The 22,002-nt window shown below is 43.7% G+C and overlaps 1 protein-coding gene across 1 annotated transcript in view; it reads left to right on the forward strand.

Annotated features, from left to right (window-relative positions):
- Positions 1 to 22,002, forward strand: part of ACSS1 (acyl-CoA synthetase short chain family member 1) — a 637,137-nt gene that overhangs the window by 121,345 nt on the left and 493,790 nt on the right. The window contains exon 2 of the mRNA XM_069235038.1: positions 1,876 to 1,972. Coding sequence (XP_069091139.1) covers positions 1,876 to 1,972 — 97 coding nt within the window. The remainder of the gene's footprint in view (positions 1 to 1,875; positions 1,973 to 22,002) is intronic.

Consider the following 22,002-nt stretch of genomic DNA (forward strand, 5'->3'; position numbering starts at 1 on the left):
ATCAAGCAAGATGTTTCAGTCGTCACCGCAGCACACAGGCGTTCATTGTCTTGGCGTGTGGCACTTAGACATTGTTGTACTCTGCTAAGGGTCCTGTTACGCAATTATGAGCCAAAGGCATGACAAGGGAAAGGTAATGAAACCACAATAATGTTTAGAAACATATGGACCATAAGTTTATAACGCTTGTTCTCCCAACCCTTCCCCTTCTGCGTAAACACAGGTGTGTATTATCTCAGCTGTTTCACGTCCCTGCTTCACCTTTCATAGAGCTAGGAATGCCGGCACGTAACACTTTATAACCCGCACTTTAAGCTTCTGGTAGCCTGTTACCGGGCTCATCGGAATTATAAGGCTACGTCTAATCGAGACCATAGTGGGCGCAAGAGAATTGTATATCTGTGATTGCCTTCGGAAGTAGTAAGATAAGACTATAATCTTTCTTCCCGCGCACTAAATTACCCAGAAAACTGTGTATGTGCTGTATTCATATGCCCCACTTTTGTTCTACCCGAAATCTTCCGAGATCCTCGTTCACTGCTTTCATAAACACCAAAGCGTGGTTCAGCAGCGCTTCTCTTTCTCGGTAATTCTTCAGGCCGCCAGAGACAAAACATGAGCTGAGAGATGGGAGGCGAAAGGGGTGGCGCAGACTCATTCAATCCTACCTGTTGGCACACAAAAGCAGGCTTACCTTGCAAGACGCGGCAGTAGTTGAAGCCTGAATTAAAATAATTCTAACTGGCTGATCGAATTTCAGCATTCCATCATGTGGCTTAATGAACATTCTCATATTACACACTCACCTAAATGACAAAGGAATATTTCACACAATACGGGCCGTATTTATACTCCGTTTGCGCCGAATTTGCGTCGTTTTTTTCGACGCAAATTCGACGCTAAACTAACGCCAACTAACGCCATATTTATACTATGGCGTTAGAGGCGAATAGCGCCAAAGTTCCCGGAATGTGCGTCATTTTTTAGCGTGAACCCCTTCCTTGCGTTAATGATATGCAAGGGAGGCGTTCCCGTCTAAAAAATGACTCCCAGGCCTTTACGTGGTATTTATACTCCCGGGCAAAAGAGACGCCCGGGAGTGGGCGTGGCTAAAAACGGCGCATTTGCGCCGCTTTTTAACGCCTGGGTCAGGCATGGCGTTAAGGGACAAGTGGGCTCAAAATGAGCCCAGAGTGCCCTCCCCTGCCCCCAGGGACCCCCCCTGCCACCCTTGCCCACCCCAGGAGGACACCCAAGGCTGGAGGGACCCACCCCAGGGACATTCAGGTAAGTTCAGGTAAGTATTTTTTTATTTTTTTTAAATAATTTTTTTGGGCATAGGGGGGCCTGATTTGTGCCCCCCTACATGCCACTATGCCCAATGACCATGCCCAGGGGACAGAAGTCCCCTGGGCATGGCCATTGGGCAAGGGGGCATGACTCCTATCTTTACAATGATAGGAGTCATGTTGATGGGGGATGGGCGTCGTTAAAAAATGGCGCAAGTCGGGTTAAGACGATTTTTTCGACGTAACCTGACTTGCCCCATTTTAAGACGCCCATACGCCATTTTCCCCCTACGCCGGCGCTGTCTGGTCTACGTGGTTTTTTCCCACGCAAACCAGGCAGCGCCGGTCTGATTGCGCCGTCTAACGCCATTCCATAAATACGGCGCCCGCATGGCGCTTCAGAATGGCGTTAGACGGCGCAAAACTTTTTGACGCTAAACTGCGTTAGCGCAGTTTAGCGTCAAAAAGTATAAATATGGGCCTACATGTCAGTAGACAAGGGTACCGCAAAAGTTGCCTTGTGGTCATTAAGTTTTAATGCAGCATCTAACGAAGGTGTTCTCTCTCTCTCCTTAATTGTACACAGTGAACTGCCTGGACCAGCATGTTCACCAGTGCCCAGACCAAGTGGCGTTGATCTGGGAGCGAGACGAGCCCGGCACGGAAGTGAAAATCACCTACAGGTAGGGCCCGTCCCTTCAATGTACTTTTGGACATGTGATTGAGCAACGCGCAATACTCTGAACAACTAAGACAAACACAAATTTGGAAAGCCCAATTTTTTAGTATGTTAGCTTCAGAGATAGCTTTGAGGATGAAAGAAAACTGAGAATGCAGAAAACAAGTGGCAGAGAATCTACTGGCAGCCTAGTGGTCTGGTATGAGGCTTTTTCGAGCTACGTTGCAAATATTCCAACATGACGCTACTTTGGAGTGGAAATCCTGTTTATAAGTATTTACAAATACAATCAGCTTGTTTTCGGGAGACGCCAAAACTAGTGCCCTGTGTATGGTGTTTGCAAAAATTGGCAATGTGAGTACAATACATTGGTGGTCGGTGCGAGGAATATGCTTTCTCCACTGTGAGAAATTAACAATGGTGATCAGTTTGATGAGCCAGCATTACTTGCGTGTGGGAATAGCTTCAGAGGTGGGCAGTATAAGATGGCGGCGAAAGAAATTGGTGTAAGTGAACCCTTGTGGGCAGTGTTAAGGGGCGTTCAGCCATTAGTATAAACATAAGCAGGCGCTGGTAGACAATGAGATGAACTGTCAATGGTGTTCGGTGTGGGGAGCAGGCTAGTCAGGCATGTGAAGAGCAGACTGCGGTTGTGAGTGTGAAATGCATGGAGTTTGAGGCAGCGTGAGGATCCTCTACTGATGGGCGATGTGGGAGGCTAGAACTGATCTTCTGTAGGAGGAGCTGATATTGGTGGGAAGCGTGAGATGGTCACAGGGGTGGGCTATGTGAGAAGATGGCACTAGTCCGCAGTCTGAGCAGTTGGCATTGTTTGGTGTTGTACGCAGCTTAGACTTGAGGGCAGTCTGAGAAGCATATGTTGGTATTTGTACTGAAGAGAGAACAATGGTTGGCATTATTAAAGATTTCCCGATTTCCCACTCATGCAGTCTAATGAGTTACCTCCCCTGGCAGACAGTGAGAGGCTGGTGGTGGTGAAGGCCAGGAATTGTTGAAGAGTGTGAGGAACAGGAGTAGCAGTGTGACCAGCCTGCAACAGTGCGGAATGCAGGCCACATGGGGAGACTGGGAACGAGGCATTGGCGTACAGACATGTGTGGACAGTGTGAAGAGTTGACACTGTTTGGCAGTGGGAGGAGCTAGGATTTGTTTATATTGTCTATAACTGACAAGCTGATACTGCTCTGAAGTGGTAGAAGTTGTGGACAATTAGAGTAGTTTATACTGATTTGTGAGGTTCCTGTACTCGTGGAATGTGCAGGGAGCACCACTGGTTGGCGGTTATAAGAACTAGCATTGATTAGCCGTAAAGTGAGCTGACACTGAATGGCCGCCTAGGATTTAGAAACAGGTTTTTAGCTAAGAAGCAGGGACTGGTGGGCATTTTATGTATATATATATATATATATATATATATATATATATATATATATATATATATGGTATTTCTGTAGCGCAGACCCAGCCATGGGGCAATGAAGCTCTGTACATGGTCAAAGACAAGTCAACAAGTAACTGAAGAAGAAACTGGATTTAAGACAGTTAATATTATTGTTCTGTACTGATCTTTAAAAAGGTGAGTCTTCAACTCTTTCCTAAATTGAAGCAGTATTGGGCGGTTCTAATGGAAACTGAACATTGTTCCAGATCCTGGGTGCGCAGATGGAAAAGGTTTGCTGTCTTTTTTTTTCTTCTTTTTTACACCTAAGCTGTAGTCTAATGGTGTCCTAGATGCGGGTGTGCTGAGATCCACCAGAGATTGTGAGCATGTCTGCAAGATAAGCGAGGTGCCGGTTATGGTAACTTTGTAAATGATGCTGTTGATTTTGAAACTGATGCAGGCTGGCAAGAGGAGTCAATGCAGGTCCATATGGATGGAGCTGATTCAATCAAATTTCTTTATACACCCCCACTGAGACGTGCTGCAGCATCTGCGATGCCCCTAATGGGTTCCAGTGTGGAGTCTAGGAGTCTACTGAGAACAGTATGACCACCATCTAGATGTGAGGGTACGAGGGCTTGAACTGCAGTTATGAAGCTGGTCTCTGGAAGAAATGGTTTGATTTTCTTGCAAAATGGGAAATAGTACGAGAACATCTTTGTTTTTTGGCAGTGCGTACCTTGAGGTTGAGGTTGGTTTTGAGGTGACTTGGCATCTCATTTTCATATAACTGAGCAAGATTTGTTTATCTTTTTTATTGCTTTTGGCAAATAAAATGAATTCTGTCTTATTTGTGCTGAGGTTCAGGTAAACACTGAACATCCAAGTCTGATGATGTACAAGCATTGTTTGAGGTGTTAGATGTCTGAATCAGAGGAGACTTTCAAGTAGTGTTTTGTATCATCAACATGTTGGTGAACCTTGATGCTGTTATCTGTAAGTGGAGCACACCAGGGCTGCATTCAATTGTTGAAGATGACAGGAGACTGTATGAAGCCCTGTCAAGGACCTTCACAGTGCAGGTAATATGGATCTTTTGTGACTAGGAGGTTCCAATGTAAACACATTTTTATTGGTTGAAAAGGATAAGAGGAAAACGAGTGTTGGAAATCACCAATGAATCCCATTCAAAACTCTTGTGTGTATCTGGTTGAGAGTGTTGAAGACCGTTGAGAGGTCTAGCAATCTCAGCAGGTAGAGGCCATCTTAATTTGTGGTCAAGAGAGCATCATCCATGATGTGTGAGGCTTCAGACTCTGTGCTGCGGTGTGATCTGAAGCCAGCATGGTAGTCGTGCAGGAGATGTCTAGCATTGATGTGGTCTTGGAGAAGAACATAGACTGCCTTTTCACTGATCTTGCCAATGGGTTTTAGGTGATTAATCGGCTGGTAGTTGGTGAGGTCATCAGGGTTTAGTGCAGGTTTCTTTAGTGGCAGAAGGATCTAGCCTGTCTTTATAGCCTCTGTGAAGATGCATTGAGTGAGGGAAGCAGGGACCATGGTAAATACGAGTAAGACAGCCTCGCCAGAGAGAGCTTTGATGAAGTTGATGGTAAGACATCATCTACATAAAAAGTGGCTTTGGAGTAGTTGAGAATGTCAGTGGGATATGGGAGGAATAGGGCTTTGAAGACTCCCTGTTGTGCGATTGTATAGCACGAGGTCAGTGTAACAACTGAAACAGTCATGGTGTCATCGATGAGCTGAAGGATTTGGTGCAGGTGGTGTTTCCAAAAGGGTGGGTGAGTATTCATGTGAATCAATACATGGATCCATGATATACATTGTTTCAGATAGGAACCTTTGTTTTGTTCACTAGATTCTTAAATTCAGAGGAGTGAAAAAGTTCTGGAAGAACAAAAGGTGTCAAGATCTGTCATCCCTTCAGAGTGAACTTGATATTAGTTTTTCATTGTATACTCTTTTACCTTCTAACACATGCAATTAAGTATGCTGTCTCTCAAGCTTTTAGTTGCTTATTTTGCCTCAGTGTCTTAACACAGACTGCTGTTTCTTACATTTTTTGCATATTTTTAAATTATGTATTTAGAAATGACACGAATTCTGAATGATCGGCATACACATCATTCATCTTCCTGTAAAATTATTTATTCTATAAGAATGGGAGAACAAAGGCTTTCATTTTTGTGTAAGGGCCCCTTTAAGAAAAAATGATCATTGCACAGTGCTTACAGCAGTTATCACTAGGATATGAAGGATTTGTAAAGTAAAGGAAGCACTGTTGGACAAAGGCAGGCTATGTGTTGCATTTTGTCACTTCAAGCCTGGGTTCCACTCTTCTACTAAAACTGTTGCATAAACTGAGACTCTGGCTCAACTCTATAAGGTTTGTTTTCAAACTCCCCCACCCAATATATAGCTTAAGTGGCATCCGTGGTTTTAGGTTACTAACAGTCCCTAAACAGGGATCCAGGGAGGATGTGGTGACTGAAAACAAACCTATTTCGTTCTCCCAAATACCACTCACACAAACTGCATTAAGAAAAATATACTTTAACTAGAAAGCATTTGTTTCAACAGGCTCACCCTGTTGCTTAGCACATATGAAACAGCCACGGAGAGTATAATTAAAACAGCAAGAATGCATGTTGTGAACAACAAGATAAAATGAATATTTCTGGCATAGCTAAAATGTAATTTAAAAACCTAACACACTAAGACCTACTTCTGTGCACTACACTAGGAGAGCATGGAGCACTATAACTTGCATCTAGAATTTCTTAGGTGGAATCAGCTCACTGCATACCTGTTTACAGCAAAGCACTGTACTTGCCAAAAGTCAGGGAGGCTGTGTTCCCTGCAAATGGTAAACACATGTCACATCAGCTCCTCTCCTCCCAGACTTGGGCCCAGTATCAGCTTTCAATAGAAAGTGCAATGCGGCAGCACCTTCGGCAGTCAAGGTTGTCTCTGGCAGTATCTTGCGAGATAATCTGTGGCAAAGGACCTCTCCTGACAAATGGTCAATTTCCTAAATCCGACATGCCTTATGCATCAAGATGTTAGTCTAAGATGCATTCTTATAGAAAAATAAGGTAAGAATTAGACAATTCAGACTACACTGTTTTGGCTATTGTTCCTGTTTGACCGTGATAGAGATAACAAGACACTTATGCCAGATGAAAGTTGCGTCAGGTGTCTTGTCATTGTCTGAGTGACTTGACAATTTCATGGGTTTGTGGCATGGTAACGACAGACGACATCTGCAGCAAAGCAGACAGGTTGATGATTCTGCAAACAATAGAGTTTGGCCTGCTCAAAGTGGAATCGGACAGAATTCTTTCTACCTAGTAGCAGGAAGTTACCACAGCACTACATCTACATAAAACAGGCATTGCCAAAGCCAATAGGTCTTGCCTACGAGAGAGCCATTGGCTTTTTCAATGTTTTTTTATTTAGATATGTTGTACAGTAGCGCGGTTGCTGCACAGTATGGCTAAAAAAAATGTAAAGGTAGGGCTATAACACGGTGGACTCTGGCCACATCATAGCACTTTTTTTGTATTGTTGGTGGGCAGGCTAGATGCAACACACCAGGAAGCAAGGGCTTGTGGAGGGCCTACACAGACAAGGGAAGGGTGGCGAAAAAGCTCTGTGACATGAGCCGTGCTGGCCACATCGTAACACTTTCTCAAAGTGGGAGGTAGGAGGTAATAAAGAGAAGAAAGGAGGAGGCATGAGGCAACACAGAGGGAAGTAAGGCAGGAGGCAACACACAGGGAAGTATTAGGCAATGCCATGGATGGAAGGAGGTCACACAGAGAGAAGGAGGGTGGGTATGGGTGACAAAATAACAGCTGAGGGTGGTAGGAAGGGGATGGGAGGAAGCACATGGACGGAAGAGTGTCAGCACACTGGACCAATACAGAGGTGGGGCAAGTACACAGTGGAGTTAGCTCAAAAAGAGGCACTGTTGTAGAGTGCATAAAGACAGTGAGAAAAGTAGCGCCTAAAATAGTGAGCAGTAGATCAATACAAGTAATGCAATTATGCTTCAGGTGAGGGATAAACACACAAAGATTAAGGAAGTCCTTGGTAGCTGACCACTAAGAATCATGGAAAAAAGCTTGACAATGAAGCAACCAATAGTAAGCAATGACCGCCTCTGAGCCCGTTAGATAAAGAAAGGTCTAGAAGAGACAGCATATGTGCTGTCTAGGCAAGATCTAAAATGGAATCCCCAGAGCTTGAAATGATGGGTATAAGCTGCTCTGCTTTTCTTCACTTAAGCAGTCTATCAGATACTTCTCGATTTTTTTAGGTATACCCACCTAGCCACATTCCTCCATTTGGGTGTCAGCTTGTTGACACTTTTCAAAGGCAGTCCAAACTGCGCAAAACCCATCCATAAAAACATCACTTAGCAGAAAGCTTCCCAAAAGGAATACTAAGTAAAAATGTTTATCTGAAGTCAATGCATATTACTGTTGCTGTCCGTAGGTGGGAAATGTGGCATGTTCCTGCCTACGCCTTTTTTTAGGATACACTACTAAAAACACTAAATTCTCATGTCATATTTGGCAGGTAGTCTACCATGCTCTAGGTAAGCAGAGGCCTTGGCCTTTGCTCTTCTGGCAGTGACCACTCACTTTATCTAGAGATCGTTGCCTGTCAGGTCACAAACTTGGGGTCTACAGTGGAACCACTGCTGTTGTGGATGTACTGAAGACAGTGTTTAATTTCAGACAGTAGTTGCAATTATGGCCTACCAGCACTCATGTTTGTCTAATAGCACTTACTGCCCCAGATTAGACATTGACCCAGAGAAAGAAAAAGGAAAATACAAAAAGAGAAAGACAAACATTGACAAAGGGATGCATCAGGGATGAAAAAAACCTCCATCCGTAAAATGAAGGGGCAATTAGTGTATGGTTGTGGAAGAAAGAGGAATGAGATAGGATCAGGACTACATGGACTTGTTATTCAACAGTTCTGTCACTAGTGGGTGCTGACTATGTGCCTCTGTTTGGGCACCAGCGCTTATTATTTTAAAAGACAAGCTCTGACTGAAGGCACATATGAATGCAGAGCTGCCAGCATGATTGTTTGTTCGACTCAGCATTCATTTAGGTGTTCCTGAAACAAATTCTTAAAGTGGATGTTTGGATCATAAAAGCAAAAAAAGATTTCTCTGCGAATAGGGAATTTTCTCCCTGCTTGTGGGAGCCATTGTTTTTTTTCCTTGCCCGAGTCTACCATGAAAGAAGGAAAAATCAGTGTTGGCAAGCCAGCGACAAATATTGTGGGTTTATTGCCTCTCAGATTCGCAGGGCCCTTTGGTGAAGAGATCACCAGGTTGCAGTGGTGCAGCCGCCAACGCTCTGCTGTTGGGAAACCCATTGTTTGCCTTGACTCTGAATGAAGTGGGGGAACTGCATGCTTGACCTGGAGGGTGCTGTGGGAATTTATGGTGGAGGTCCTGCTCTGACTAACTGTAAATGAGGCCTGAAGATGCTTTGCTCTACTACTAACCTCAAGAAGGAGGACATGGTATATATTTATAGTGCAAACTGAAATCTGCGTTAACATGCAACACAAAATGAATCCTATCATTACTTTTGGTGAATTATGAATTAGCTATCACATTTGCTTTTCCCCTGGTAGATCACATTTGCTCTACTAGTACCGGGCTTTCTGGCCTTACTAGTTGTGGTAGTCCAGAACTATCCATATCTTGGTGTGGTTACACTGCCCGGTGAAATATCTGTAACACATGGTGTAGTACTTCCCCCATGCGCTGTTAGTTTACCATTAAGAGTTCCGCAGGTTCTGGTAAGGGGCTTCTTGTGGTATCAGAGTTTGTGTACCCGTTTGCTAAAAGATTATTTCCAACAATGTTGTCCTGGTGCACTTTTTGCCAGTTCTTTTCCTGGACAAATGTGCAAGTGCAGAAATTCCACGGGTGCAGTAATTTCAAAATTGGGTGCAACCCCAGTTGCGCATAACATCACATTTATTGTGCCATTCAGAGTAAAGTCCCAAGTGTACCCTTAGGTTTCCACTCTTGCTTCATTTAAGTCTGGGTGGTTGAAAGAAATCGTTATTGTTAATATTTACTGTTTATAAAGTACTGCAGGTTTAGTTGACACTGCCACTACCTGATAATAGAGGGACACTATTTCATGATGATGATAAAAGCAAGTGCCTGTACTACACTGCAAAGTTTAAGTACATATGCAGTGCCACCTAGATTGGGCGACACAATCGACTTAGAGAAAAGCATAAATTACTCTCAGGTCATGCAAGAGTTTTCCTTTCTCTTGTTTATAAAGGAGATCCTACGTGGTAAAATCGAATGACGGTCAGTACCAACGGAACATAGTAACATAAAAACAAAGCCTGATGGAAAAACATGGGTTGAGACTGTGTATAGAGAAGTCAGGCGCACAAAGATAGAATACTTACGGGCATTTGGTGATTAAGTGTGAGTCAGGGTGGACTGGCCGATTATAGCATCCGACTTTTCCCCTGGGGAGGTGTAAAAAGGAGGTGCAGGGCTATTTTTGTAAAATGAGTGCCGGGGCCCACAGGTTTGTTCAGAATCTTGTGGCAGAGCTATCAAAGGTCAGGGTGCCGAATACCAATGCTGCATTCTCTTGATTCCTCTTCATGCCTTTTTCATCCACCACCAGACGCTCCCTGAACTTTTATCTCACTCTTTCAGGTTTTTTTTATCCCTCATGTTCTCCCTTTGTCAATGTTTTCCTCTCTTGCTGTGGGTCAAGGCCTGTTAAGGAAAAATAAGTGGTGTTCCACAAAAATGAGTGCCTGTGGGCCCAACCTTCAACCGCCACCTCAAATGAAGTACTGGGCTGTAACTATTAGATGTGTTTTTTTAAAGCCACGGGCTTCTGTTGGCATCTTTGTCACTCTCAACAGTTTCCCAGGATTTAAGGCAGCAGGCAGTGCTGGCATAGAAGACAGGGGGAAGCAGAAAGAGACCTGAGAGAAATAGTGGAAGGAAAGAGAGGATGGAGGGAGACCAGAGAGATGGAGAAGAGACAGAAGGAAAAGACAGAATGAAAGAAAGAAAGAGAGACAGAGACTGAGACAGAGAGACAGAGAGAAAAAAACGAAGGGTTGTGAGAGGCAGCTCAAGAAGAGTATATTTATGGAAGAGTCAAGTTGTGTTAGAAGATAATCTTTTTTAGAAAATGTGCATCTTAACAAGAGATCTTAAACAGAACTACTAGAATTGTGTGGCAGGGTTGCATAAATTATGTGGCAAGAAAAGTCAATTCTGTGACCTAACAAGGCACAGTTTTGGCTATTATTACGTCAATATTTTGAAATATATGCACAACTTAACACTATTGGGGCAAAGGTTTCAACCTGTTAGTACAATTTGACACCCAAATACAGCAATAAGCAGCAGAAAACCTTGGCCAATGGTCTGCCCCTGCACAGCAGAATGTGCTGGTGGGTTTTTGGTAAATTTTAATTTATTTGAGCTAGAAACAATTGTTGTTGTTAAAGTGTGCAGAAAATACTGCAGAGAATGAATTATGTGGCAAATGCTGCAAATCCATATTCCATTGGTACAGAATAGATTAGACAAATGGATGTGGAAGGGTAGAGGAGAAAACAAAGGGGGGAGGGTATAAGATGCAAACAGCTGCAGCGAGAAGGATAGAGGTATGATATTATAGTGGATGGTGCCTGATACAAACTAAGATCTATGACAAATGGAGGTAAAGGAGAACGGGCCAAAAGCATAAGAATTGAAAGGGTTGGTGAACTGTGCATCTGGTATTGTAATGAACATGTGAAAAAGGGATAGGTGGCCGTCTGGGAAGCTAGCAAATACGAGTTTTATGCGTATAGTTCAAATTTTTGTAATGAAAGGAAACAAAAAGGGCACAGAAGGTGGGGGAAGAGGTTATGTGAATGGCCAAGAGTTTGGATGTGTAAAGTAGATGAATGAGGAACAAACATCACTAAAATATTAAAGGAAGAGACAGAAAGATTATCACTTCTCATTTCTATGTTTATAGAATTTTCTGGGTCAAAACAAACCTTTTATCTTCTGTTTGTATAGCTAAACCAACCCATGTATAATAGAACTCCCACCTTCCTTCCAGTATGCTCTAGTGTTGTTATATTTCGTTAGTCTTTAGATTGCCTCATGACCTTCACTTAGCTTTCCCTTCAGCTTTCAAGATCAACTGCATTCTCACTTTAACTGGTAGTTGCCCCCTTCCGTGGAAGCTCGTACAGGCTTCGTCCATTCTCTAGCGTTCCAGCTTCGATCTGTCCCACATATCAAATCCTTAGCCAGCCGATTGCCTACCTACGCAGTGCTAATGGAACAGACGTACAGAGGCTTGGGGGGCAAACACAGAGACACGCGAAAGCCCTCGAGAGGGAGTGCACGAGCGCCAGTCTCCCAGTATTGGGCACCGATTCAGAACCACCTTCACTGTGCTGTGCAGGTATATCTGGCAGAGTAAGGTTGAGCTTGTGCTGATACAACAGGTAAGAATGGATAATTTGCAATAAGATTGTCCTCTCGCGGCCCTAATTCAATCATGTCACTTTTGAGAAGAAGATATGAGTAGACCTGGAGTTACTCAAGAGCAATTCCTTGATGGCTCACAGAAAAATATTTGTAAGTTAGGCAGTTGCTGAATGGATCCTCCACATATAACTAACTACCTACGTTTCTGTTTTATGCGTATGTAGCAAGCGGTTGTATGTCACAGGCTACGCGCCTGAAACATCAGTGTTCTAGCTAATTAATGAGCAAGGCTGTGCATGTTGGGAATTGTAGGTCGGTCCCTAGAATGAGATATAAGACACTAAAGGTTCTAGAATGAAAATTGTTGTTGGCTGAAAGGCCGGGAGTGCCCGAGGTGCCACATAGCTGCTTGAGGCTGTATACCAAAATATGCTGAAGAGTAGCTACGAGACGCAGGGGATTTGCTTTCTACGGGAATTCCTGCAATATAATGAATAATGAGTGACTTGGTTGGGCTCACCTGCCGGTAGGCAATAATTAGCGGTGAATACATGAAAAGCTTCTTCAACTCATGTTTTCACCTGTATGCACACTTCTACCATCACGTAATAATAATTCTACTAAGTAATTCCAAGTACCCAGGGGTAGGACGTTTCTGGTTCTAGACGTGCATAGATGAAACTCGTACATTTTGGGAATTGTAGTCTATTTCAGTTGAGTTGGCCTTACCATCCTTGCAATACTATTTTGAAAAAAAAGCCAAGACTGGAACATTTGTGTCCTGATAGGATGTATTTATCTGGTAACCTTAAATTAAAGGCACATTTCCAAACTTCCTAAAATTAATATTTTGCATCAAAATTATGTTGACTTCTAAGATGGGATTTACGGACAGTAAATCAATGCACTTCTTTTTTATTTTTTAATAGGTCTGTCAGACCCTATAACATAGTGTTTAATTCAAACGTTTTTAATTCGAGCTACTTCTTTCATTACGAAAAGTGAAACACTTTTGTTGCGTTTGCATGGTTGCCTGATCACCACAGGCAATGATATTTCAGTCCGTGTTGCCTGTTTGTCCTTGAACATGCAGCATTTGCTCCCTTACTGACCACGCTTCGCCCTTAAATGGCATTTATTGCCCGCTCAATGACGCAGCTATGATGGAGCGCCTGCTTCCGCGTGACCAGCTAACAAACCCGAGCACTGATAGCGTGGCCAGCAGGTCAGGTATAATTATGCCTGAAATATTCCGTTGCTTTCTTTTCAGCATAATTAACTTGAAAATGGTTCACTAGTGGACTACATTTTAACACCCATGGAATTGTAAAGAGGCAGGTGGCTTGCGTCCTATAATGATTAAATGGAGATTGTTGATCAATGATTTGTTGTTTTTTGACCTGTCATCCTTAGCATGGTTTTACCCTAATTGTTTGCCTTCAGACCTCCTGGTTATGCTGACTTCGTTTCTGCTGACCCCTGGACTCTGCCAGTTTACCCATGGATGTCATTTAGGAATTGCCAGGGGTTGCAACCGCGACCCTGCCTTGCCCTTTGCGACCCCTGGAACTGTCTTGACAGCTCCTGGCCTCAGAGGTGGCAAAATCAGTGCCAAAAACACAGTGGCAGCTCGTCCTTATAGGCATCTTTTGCCAGACCCAAACATTCTTTTTTAATACATATGAGTCACCCCCTAGGGTAGGCCCTGGACAGCCCAGAGGGCATGATGCAACATATTTTAAAAGCAGGACATGTATTTTTACGTTTTACATGTCCTGGCAGTAAAAACGTCTTACATTGGTTTTTCGCTAATACAAGGTCCATATTACCCATAAGATAACATTGGAGTTGGCCTATTACATGTTATAAGGGTAATGTCCAAATGGGAAGAGATGCACAGTTCATGCTTGGTGTCTCTGGAATCACAATTTAAAATCCCAATTTATGGTGAAACTGGGTTTTAAATTGCAAATTTGAAAATTACACTTTTTGAAAGGTGGCATTTTCTTGACTTAGCCATTTGAAGCCTGTTGCCTGTCTCTGGTTCACATGACTTGACCTACCTGACAGTTGGACTTTGTGTAGTCCTCCCAGACAGCTACAGAGAATGGGGAGCTTAGGTGTGACTGGATGGGCCATCAGTGACAGGATAGTGGGGGAGAGCTAAGCCCAGCCTCACTTACTCCTGAATAGGCTGTGTCTTGTCTCCACACAAAGGGCTGTCTACCCCCTGTAATAAGTCTGGTGCCAGGAAGACAGGGCATCTATTCACTTCAAAGGCATATCTCTAGAATCGTTTACCCACTGCAAAGGCACAACTGTGTATACATACTTTACTTCAGACATGAACTCTTCAGTACACTTCTGGATATGTAGTTACTCATCCAGGAAGAAGGACTGCTGTTCTACTACAAGAACTGCCACTATACTGGACTGCTGCTCTAAAGGAACCGCCGCCCTCTTGTGTTGACCTACTGTTCTCTTGCCTGAAGAATACAAAATGGACCGGAAACATTATCCTAACCCCAGGACCCCAGTGCGACTTGAAGGGCTAGTCAGCTGGCCTCATGCTCTGAGCCTCAGGGACATAAACAGCTCCCCAACCGGCTCCTTGACTCTGCTACTTCGAATTCTTGAACCCCAAATGGTACCTCTCAGGTTCTGGAACCTTGGTGTGACTCATAGGCTCCTAAATCAAGTTTCTGGGTTCTTCGCAACTGCAAACAAGCCTGTTCACACTGAGACCACTTTGCTCACTCCCAAATCCAGTGTGAGCCACCGCCAGAATATTTCTTCACCCAGCAGCATCGAAAACCTGTGGGGGACAACCCACATGAATCTCCAGCCTGTCTGTTCATGAGACAGGGCCCACTCTTCACACCACGTCTACAACTGCCTGCAATGCTCTTCTTGCTCCCTGCGACCATCTCCAATGTGAACTGGACTCTTGCCACAAAACTTGAGGAGATAAAGTTTCAGCGGGACAATCTGGGACTGTATCCGGCCTGCATTCTATTATGGTAAGCCTGAACTTTTGACTCTGACCCAGTGCAGCGCGACCAGAAACCTGCGGTTGTCTCTTTGTGCTTTTGGGTACTATTTTACACTGTATTCTTTAAAAATTCCCAACTCCGGTTCTACTGATTGGAATTTTGCCATTCCAGTTTTGTTTTATTTTTTACATTTGTTCTATTTTTCTAATCTGGTATGGGCTCTTTTTGTTTGGTATTTTCACTGTCTTACTCTTTGAAATGTTGCAGAGATACTTTACTCTTGCCTCTAAGTTAAGCCTGACTGCTCTGAGGCAAGCTACCAGGGTGTTAAGCACAGGTTAATTTGGTATTTGTTTGCACCTTACCCTGACACGGAATGTTGTTGCTGCTTGGTCAGGGCTCAGACCTCAGTCAACCAGTAACCAAATTTCTCACATTGGTGATCAGCGGTGAGGATCAAGACTTGTGTTTGTGCAGTACCATACAGTGATTTGGTGATCACTGCCATCCAATATTTAAGACCAATTTGAGATTAAAATTCTCCTTCATTGGCTTCTTTTTGTTTTTTTCCCAAATTCTACCTTGACTTTTTTGACTGGAACCATATTTGCAAGGATGGAATTTCAACTGACCAACATGGATGCCTACAATGTGGCCCAGCTAGAGGAGTTCTGCAAGGAGAAGAGGGCTTCTCTCTCAGAGCCTGCTTCTGCCCTGTGATACTGATGTAGTACTAGGATGCCCAGTAATTGTATGCTCTATCTGTATACCTAATTTATTAATTACTTCATTCATTCATTCATTCCCACATCCGTCATCATAAGTGATCTGCCTCCAAAAGCGAAATATTTTTGATTGAATTGCCGCTGCATTCTTGGGTTTGATTTATATTTTTCAAATGGTTGAGATTTCCTCTATATTTCAAATAGAAAATTGCCTGAAATAGGTGCATACTGCCTCCTACTAGCGTCTAGTAAACTTTGAAAGTGGTGTGTCAAAAATATATCACTGTATTTTATCAAACAATTGAGCGAAGGGAGCAAGCCTGACTCCCGGTGGGACTTGGCAGGGAGCTCTAAAACGGAAAATATTTTTAAAAACATTGTGTGATATTGATTCAACTGTCATTTATTAAATTATTCTAAATCATACTTCTATAGGGTTGCTCATCTAATTGCAGGGTGTCAGAGAGCTTTTATCACACAGAGAGGCACAATAAATTATACAAGTGTGTAAATCAATGTACAGGAAATGTTACACAAGACATTGAGGCACTCAATACGACTTTGGCGGTCTTTTTGCAAGACCGCCAAATCCGCTGGTCCGACGACGCCATATTTGGAGTTGCTTTGGATTTCTGCCCGTTTATGGGTGGAAATCCTACCCCGTGTGCCTGGCCTATGGAGAAAGAGAGGTAGTTCCACTGCCACGCCAACATGATTCTGCCTGCCACATTATAATGCGTAATAAGGTGCGGTGGTGACCTTAGGCCTGCTGCCAGCCTGGAGAAGCTCACCACCGAGCGCGGCGGTCCAACTGGACTGGTGGGACAGACGTGTTGTGGCGGTTTGGCTTCGGCTAAATTGCACAACTCGTAATGTGGCAGTCTTTATCACCAGGTCTGTGGCAGTTAGACTGCTGCCACGGACCGCCAAGCTCGTAATGAGGGCCTGAATCTTGAAGGGTGTAGGAATCACATATCATCCATACTTGTAGGCGTTATATGTGAAGAGTGAATGGTCGGGAGAAACACAAAGTCAGGATATAAACTTAATGCAGTTGATTGTTGTTGTACCAACCAGACTTTATGGCTTCCCAAAGGAACCCTACTTTGCGATCTTAGAATAACAACAGATTGAGGAAAAATAAGGATCTAAACTCATGACTTACAGTTTGCATACAGCGGCTTGATGCCAGTGAACAGATCACTGTACTATCTCAGAAGGACTTCAGCTTATGACCTTGAAGTAATAAGATGATCTCAGTGTCAGAAGCAGTATCCCACTTACCTAGCTAAATCTGAGATTTGCATGTTACACTGTGTGCCTTGCAGCAGGCACGTTCATCCTTCATACTACTTTGTGAGTCAAAGCTGTGACTAGGCAAAACAAACAACTCTTCTAGAGCTGTGTTAATCACTCGAGTCATCTTAATGCTAGTATAATCCCCTCAAAGTAGCTGGGCAGACAGATTGCTGCATCAGGTGTCTTAACCCTGTAAGTTATTAAGTTATTTTGAAATGCAGCCTCTTTGTGACCAGTTAGGCAACCTAAATAGATTTACTGTCACATATGTGCTTGCTGCCAATTTTATTGCAGCAGATTTCTTTCAAAATAAATTGACTGTCAGGCTCTGGTTTTCATGCTCTTGTCCCCTGACTTAAAACCCCTTTCCTCTGCCACACATTGGAGTATTTTTTCCAATTTTAGCACTTTCCCTCACTGATAATTCAACCACACAAAGTTAGAACAATGATTACCGAATATCTCTATAAAACATGCACAGGGGCGAGACTGTCATGTATGAGGGAAACATAGACAAAACGCTTCTAAATTAATCCCTACTACAGGCAACATTGGGAAATTGTATCACACTTCATTTTAAGGCAGCGGTTAATCTTGGTAGGTGCTGTGCCGCTTATAGTGGAATTTTGCTCTGCAAGGATTCCTTTCATAGTCTAGTTTACTTACCTGAGTGTTTCTGCATGTCTTGGATGGCTCCATTTGGCTTGTACGAGCATGCTAATCACAATCATATCAAAATCAAGATAGAGCTGAGGGTCAGTCCTTTTTTCACCCCTGTCCCTTTCTGACTCCTGATAGGGTGCTGCTCCCTGCAGGCTTGGGGGGTGTTTGGCTCAGCTGCTAGAGCTCAGCTGCAATGTGGTGGTACAATGTAACAAAGGACACCCAACACCGCACCCCGTGATATGACATCAGGAGGACGGGTGGGAGTCAGTGCGCTCAATGCCTACTGAGTGTGAGTAGAGTTGGTTGCGAGTGGGCGGGCCATCATGCAGTAGTTCTCTGCAGTTTGTTCCCTAAAGTTGTGTCTGCATTGACTGTTGTGCTGCTGGGTAATGGATTGTGGCAGTGCAGCTCACCACTCAGAATGCACTGTGTGGTATGCAATCCCACAACGGACCTTACCCTACCACCTCATTGTGAACTTGCTGGCTGGGCACATAATCATGGCAGACATCAATTGGGAGAGCTCTCTGTTCGTACTCCTGTCGTATCCGGACACAAAGCCACCAGCCTGCCAGCATGCAGCATGTGTGCAGCTCATTGCTGAGCACAGCAGAAACCCTGCCACCAGAGACGGAGTCAGTTGTTGATTTAGGCCAACGTGGGCCCGCCAATTGGCACGGTTCTGGCCCAGCTTATTGCAAGCCTGCTGCTAGTGCCTTCCTCAAAAGAAATAAGTGTGCTGAGAGTGTCAACGGCACACAATATGTAGTGCTAACTTGCTATTAGGCTGTTATTAGGATGAGCTGCCTGTGCCCCTGTAGAGTCACGCAGTCAGTCTCTGCTCAGCCTAGGCTCAGTTTTTCAGCTGCTTTACTTAGGAGCACACTAGCTTGTGTAGTTTTGGGTCTGGGGGATATGATTTAGTACTAACCACTGAGTAGACTGTGGCTTACTGTGCAACTGCTTGCCTGGTTAAAGCCCCTCAGGCAGCACGCTGGACTGGCAACGATGATCTCCCCAGCACCTGGCGACCTAATTTCTTTATGAAGTAAGGTGCCTGCCTAGCGGTGACCTAAATGAGTGCCTCCCACTGTCCGCCTTTTCCAGTGCAGCTGTGTTTATCCTCGCGACAATGTGTCACTCATAGTCATTGAAATGTCACTCATAAGTACACTGAAATTATGAAAATGTTGCATAGCAATCTGAAACCGTGGCAGCTGTGATACAGCCTGGTGTGCAGGCTCACAGTACAGGGAAACACTATGGCTGCCGAAGTGTTACGCTGCCTGCACTAGTACGTTCGCGGACCCCCACCAAAAACAGTCCAGGACACCACGGACCATGGCAGATGGGTCATGGCAAGTGAGGGTGGGACTACCTGGTGGCAACTAACTTAGAGTCAGACTCGGTCCCAGTTTGGTCCGACTCGGGAGTCTTGCACTGTCATTGGTAGCTGAGGCTGAGTGAGCCGGTACCAATGACATTGCAAGACATCATGCACCCTGCAACCAGTGACAGTGCGTGACTCCCAAGACGGATCAATCTTCATCTGACTCTGACATCCGAACTCCAAAGTTGGCCCCCACAGCAGCAGTGAGCAGGCTTGCGCTAGTAAGAAGAAGCAGGCTGCAGTATGTGTTGCACTGAGTAGCTTGTTACAGGGAGAATTAAGATAGCTATAACTGGAGGCTGGTATAATATTTATGTGGTGCATAAAATGTTTACATAAAAACAGATTAGAAATTACTAATCAGACAATGGCAGCTTGATCCTTCTATTAAGCTTTTGCATTAGGTTTCTCAACCCATTGGATGCCTGCGCTTTATGTCATAACGACTATGCCCCTGCCCTTTTTGACTTTGTCAAAAAGGGTCGGAGGATGGATGACGTTAAAATTATGCCCCCCCCCCAAAAACAATTTGTGCAGACGCCCATGCCTGGAGCCCAATTCACCTCTCCTCTTAACTGCTCCTCTCCACACTTCCGTTGTCATCAGCACAGAAATGAAAGCAAAATGAACTGACAAATTTGTTAGTTCATCTGTTTACATTTCTGGAGCCTGGAGATGAACAAAGTAGCTTTTCTGTCCTCCTGCTTGCTGGTAGGTTGGCACCCTTTTGAACCTGATAGACCAGCAGCGACTGCTGCCCCCCTTTGTATTTCCTTTATATTTGGTCGATAGGCTGGATGTTGAGGATTCAACTGATGGTTTTGCACCAAATTTGGGTGCCACTAAGGTCAGTCACCTGGCCTACTGATGACTACCTGGTTTGGTCTGTCATGATTCTTTTAGGTCTGCAAAAACAACTAACACAATTGTAAGACTACAACAGTGGAAACAATCTAAAGATAAAGATAAACTAGTTTTTACCAAAGATCATGTCCTTTGGTTGCCCAAACCCCATATGTAAATGAGCGATAAACTTTCTCCCTATTGAATATGTTACTAGCTACATTTATTTAAGCCTTATTATTGAAAAATAAAATTGGAAGCGTCACACTAACAAACTATTAGAGGCTGTATGAGTATTACCGATGGCATGAATCAGGTTTTTGGGGCTTATCAGGGTATAGCATTGGGTCCAGCCCTTACAGAAGTTAACTCTAAATCAAACACAGCTCTGTTGTATGGGTCCATGTCCTTCTTTAGCAAACTCTTTATTAAATCAGAAAAGCTGTATACATTGTTTTGTAAAATATGAGCTCTTCAACTATATTGCTTCCTTAGACTTTTTGCTGTCTCACACTTGAATTTGTCTTTTCACCAGAAGTAGATAAGGGGGACAGAAGATGTCAGTTTTAAATACAGCAGTTGAGCTTGCCAGTTGGTCCCAATCATGCAATGGCTTTCCAGGCCGAAATTGAACACATTTTTCTAAGTTCCAGCTTCAGAGTTGGGTGAGAGGAGTGCACTCTCATGCCAGCCAAGGGTTTAATGACCTCAGAAACAGTAGTTGGGGGTCAAGTCCCACACCAACAAAAGCTCCTAGATAGAAGTAGGAGCCGCTCCATTCCTTTGGGTTCTCCTCACAGATCTTAAGCAGTCCTTCTTCTATCTGACTCCTGGCCCCTCCCTAACCAACAGGGAACATTTTCCCAGGAGTGGACGTACACATATGAAGCAATGTCTGTGTGCCCTGCCACAAACAATCCTATAGTGCTCCTCTCTACCCAAAAAACCAAGATGGTAGATTTTTCATTCCTTGCTGAGCGCTCCTGTGCCTGGGAAACAAGCAACCCTTCCTCTGTGGTAACTGAAAACTGCTTCTGGGGGTAGCTCCTCTCCCACTGGATTGGTACCTGACCAGAAAGAAGACGAAGGAAGAAGGTAGGCTGAGGTTTGAGCTATATCTGTCTGTTGCTGTGTAGGCCACCTTTGAGAGGATGACCATCTGGGCAGTGCTCACCTACCCACACCAAAGGCCTTTGTCTACCTCTGGGAGCAGCTTCAACCTCAGCAAGATGTTATAGAGGTCCTGGGTGATAGTTGGAAGCTCATGCAGATGGGTTTCTAGAGGCTTTTGACTGGCAGAAGGTGACCTTTTAAAAGTACCTTTTGTAAAGCACATTTAACTAACCTGACTTTACCAATGAATTAGATTTGTAATACAAAATGTACAAGGACACAGAATTAACTGGTTCCTAGGTTGAGATAACATTATTTATTTTCAATATTGACTCCCAATGCTTTCTGAGGTAACAACTAATCCTGCTTCAGGGGAAATAGCTTTTATGGCCTGGTCACTGTAAGGAAATGTCTTACATGAAACTTCTGCATGTCCTACTTTTAAATACCATGCACACTTTCATTAAAGTCTACTTAGCCCTGACTTACTAATATTTAAAAGGAGAATTTAAGGCTTGTCAAAATGGGTTATCTTGACAGGTCAAATTTGCAGATTTAAAGCTATACAGACAGGCTGCAGTAGTAAGCCTGCAGTCATGGTTTGTTAATCTAGTAGCATTACAAGTGACATTTAACTTACAAGCCCTCTATACACTTTGTACCATAAACAAGGGTCTTACAGGTAAGGTAAATATGACAATTAGGACCACATCCAAATCTCACCATGTTGTAGGGGTCAGAGCACATGCTCTGGCACTGAACCGCAGTTCTCCAGTGTGAAGAGTCTAAAAAACAGCAATTGCATCTAGTGACAAATGGGTGTTACCATGCAAAACAAGGTACTATTGTCCTTTAGCAGCCTTAGCTAATATTCAGTTTGTTAACTATATTTGTGCTTGTGCTGGGGCAGAAGAGAATGCATGAAAACCACTAAATTGAAGTTAAGGTCTCCTATTAGAAAATAAGTGACATCAGAATATCAAGCGACTAACCAGGAAACTCTTTTTGAAATACACACCATTATTAAAATCGTATTTAAACTAAAGTTAAGAAGATGGCCCTAC

This window comes from Pleurodeles waltl, chromosome 5 (assembly GCF_031143425.1).
Source record: "Pleurodeles waltl isolate 20211129_DDA chromosome 5, aPleWal1.hap1.20221129, whole genome shotgun sequence".
NCBI classification, from domain to species: domain Eukaryota; kingdom Metazoa; phylum Chordata; class Amphibia; order Caudata; family Salamandridae; genus Pleurodeles; species Pleurodeles waltl.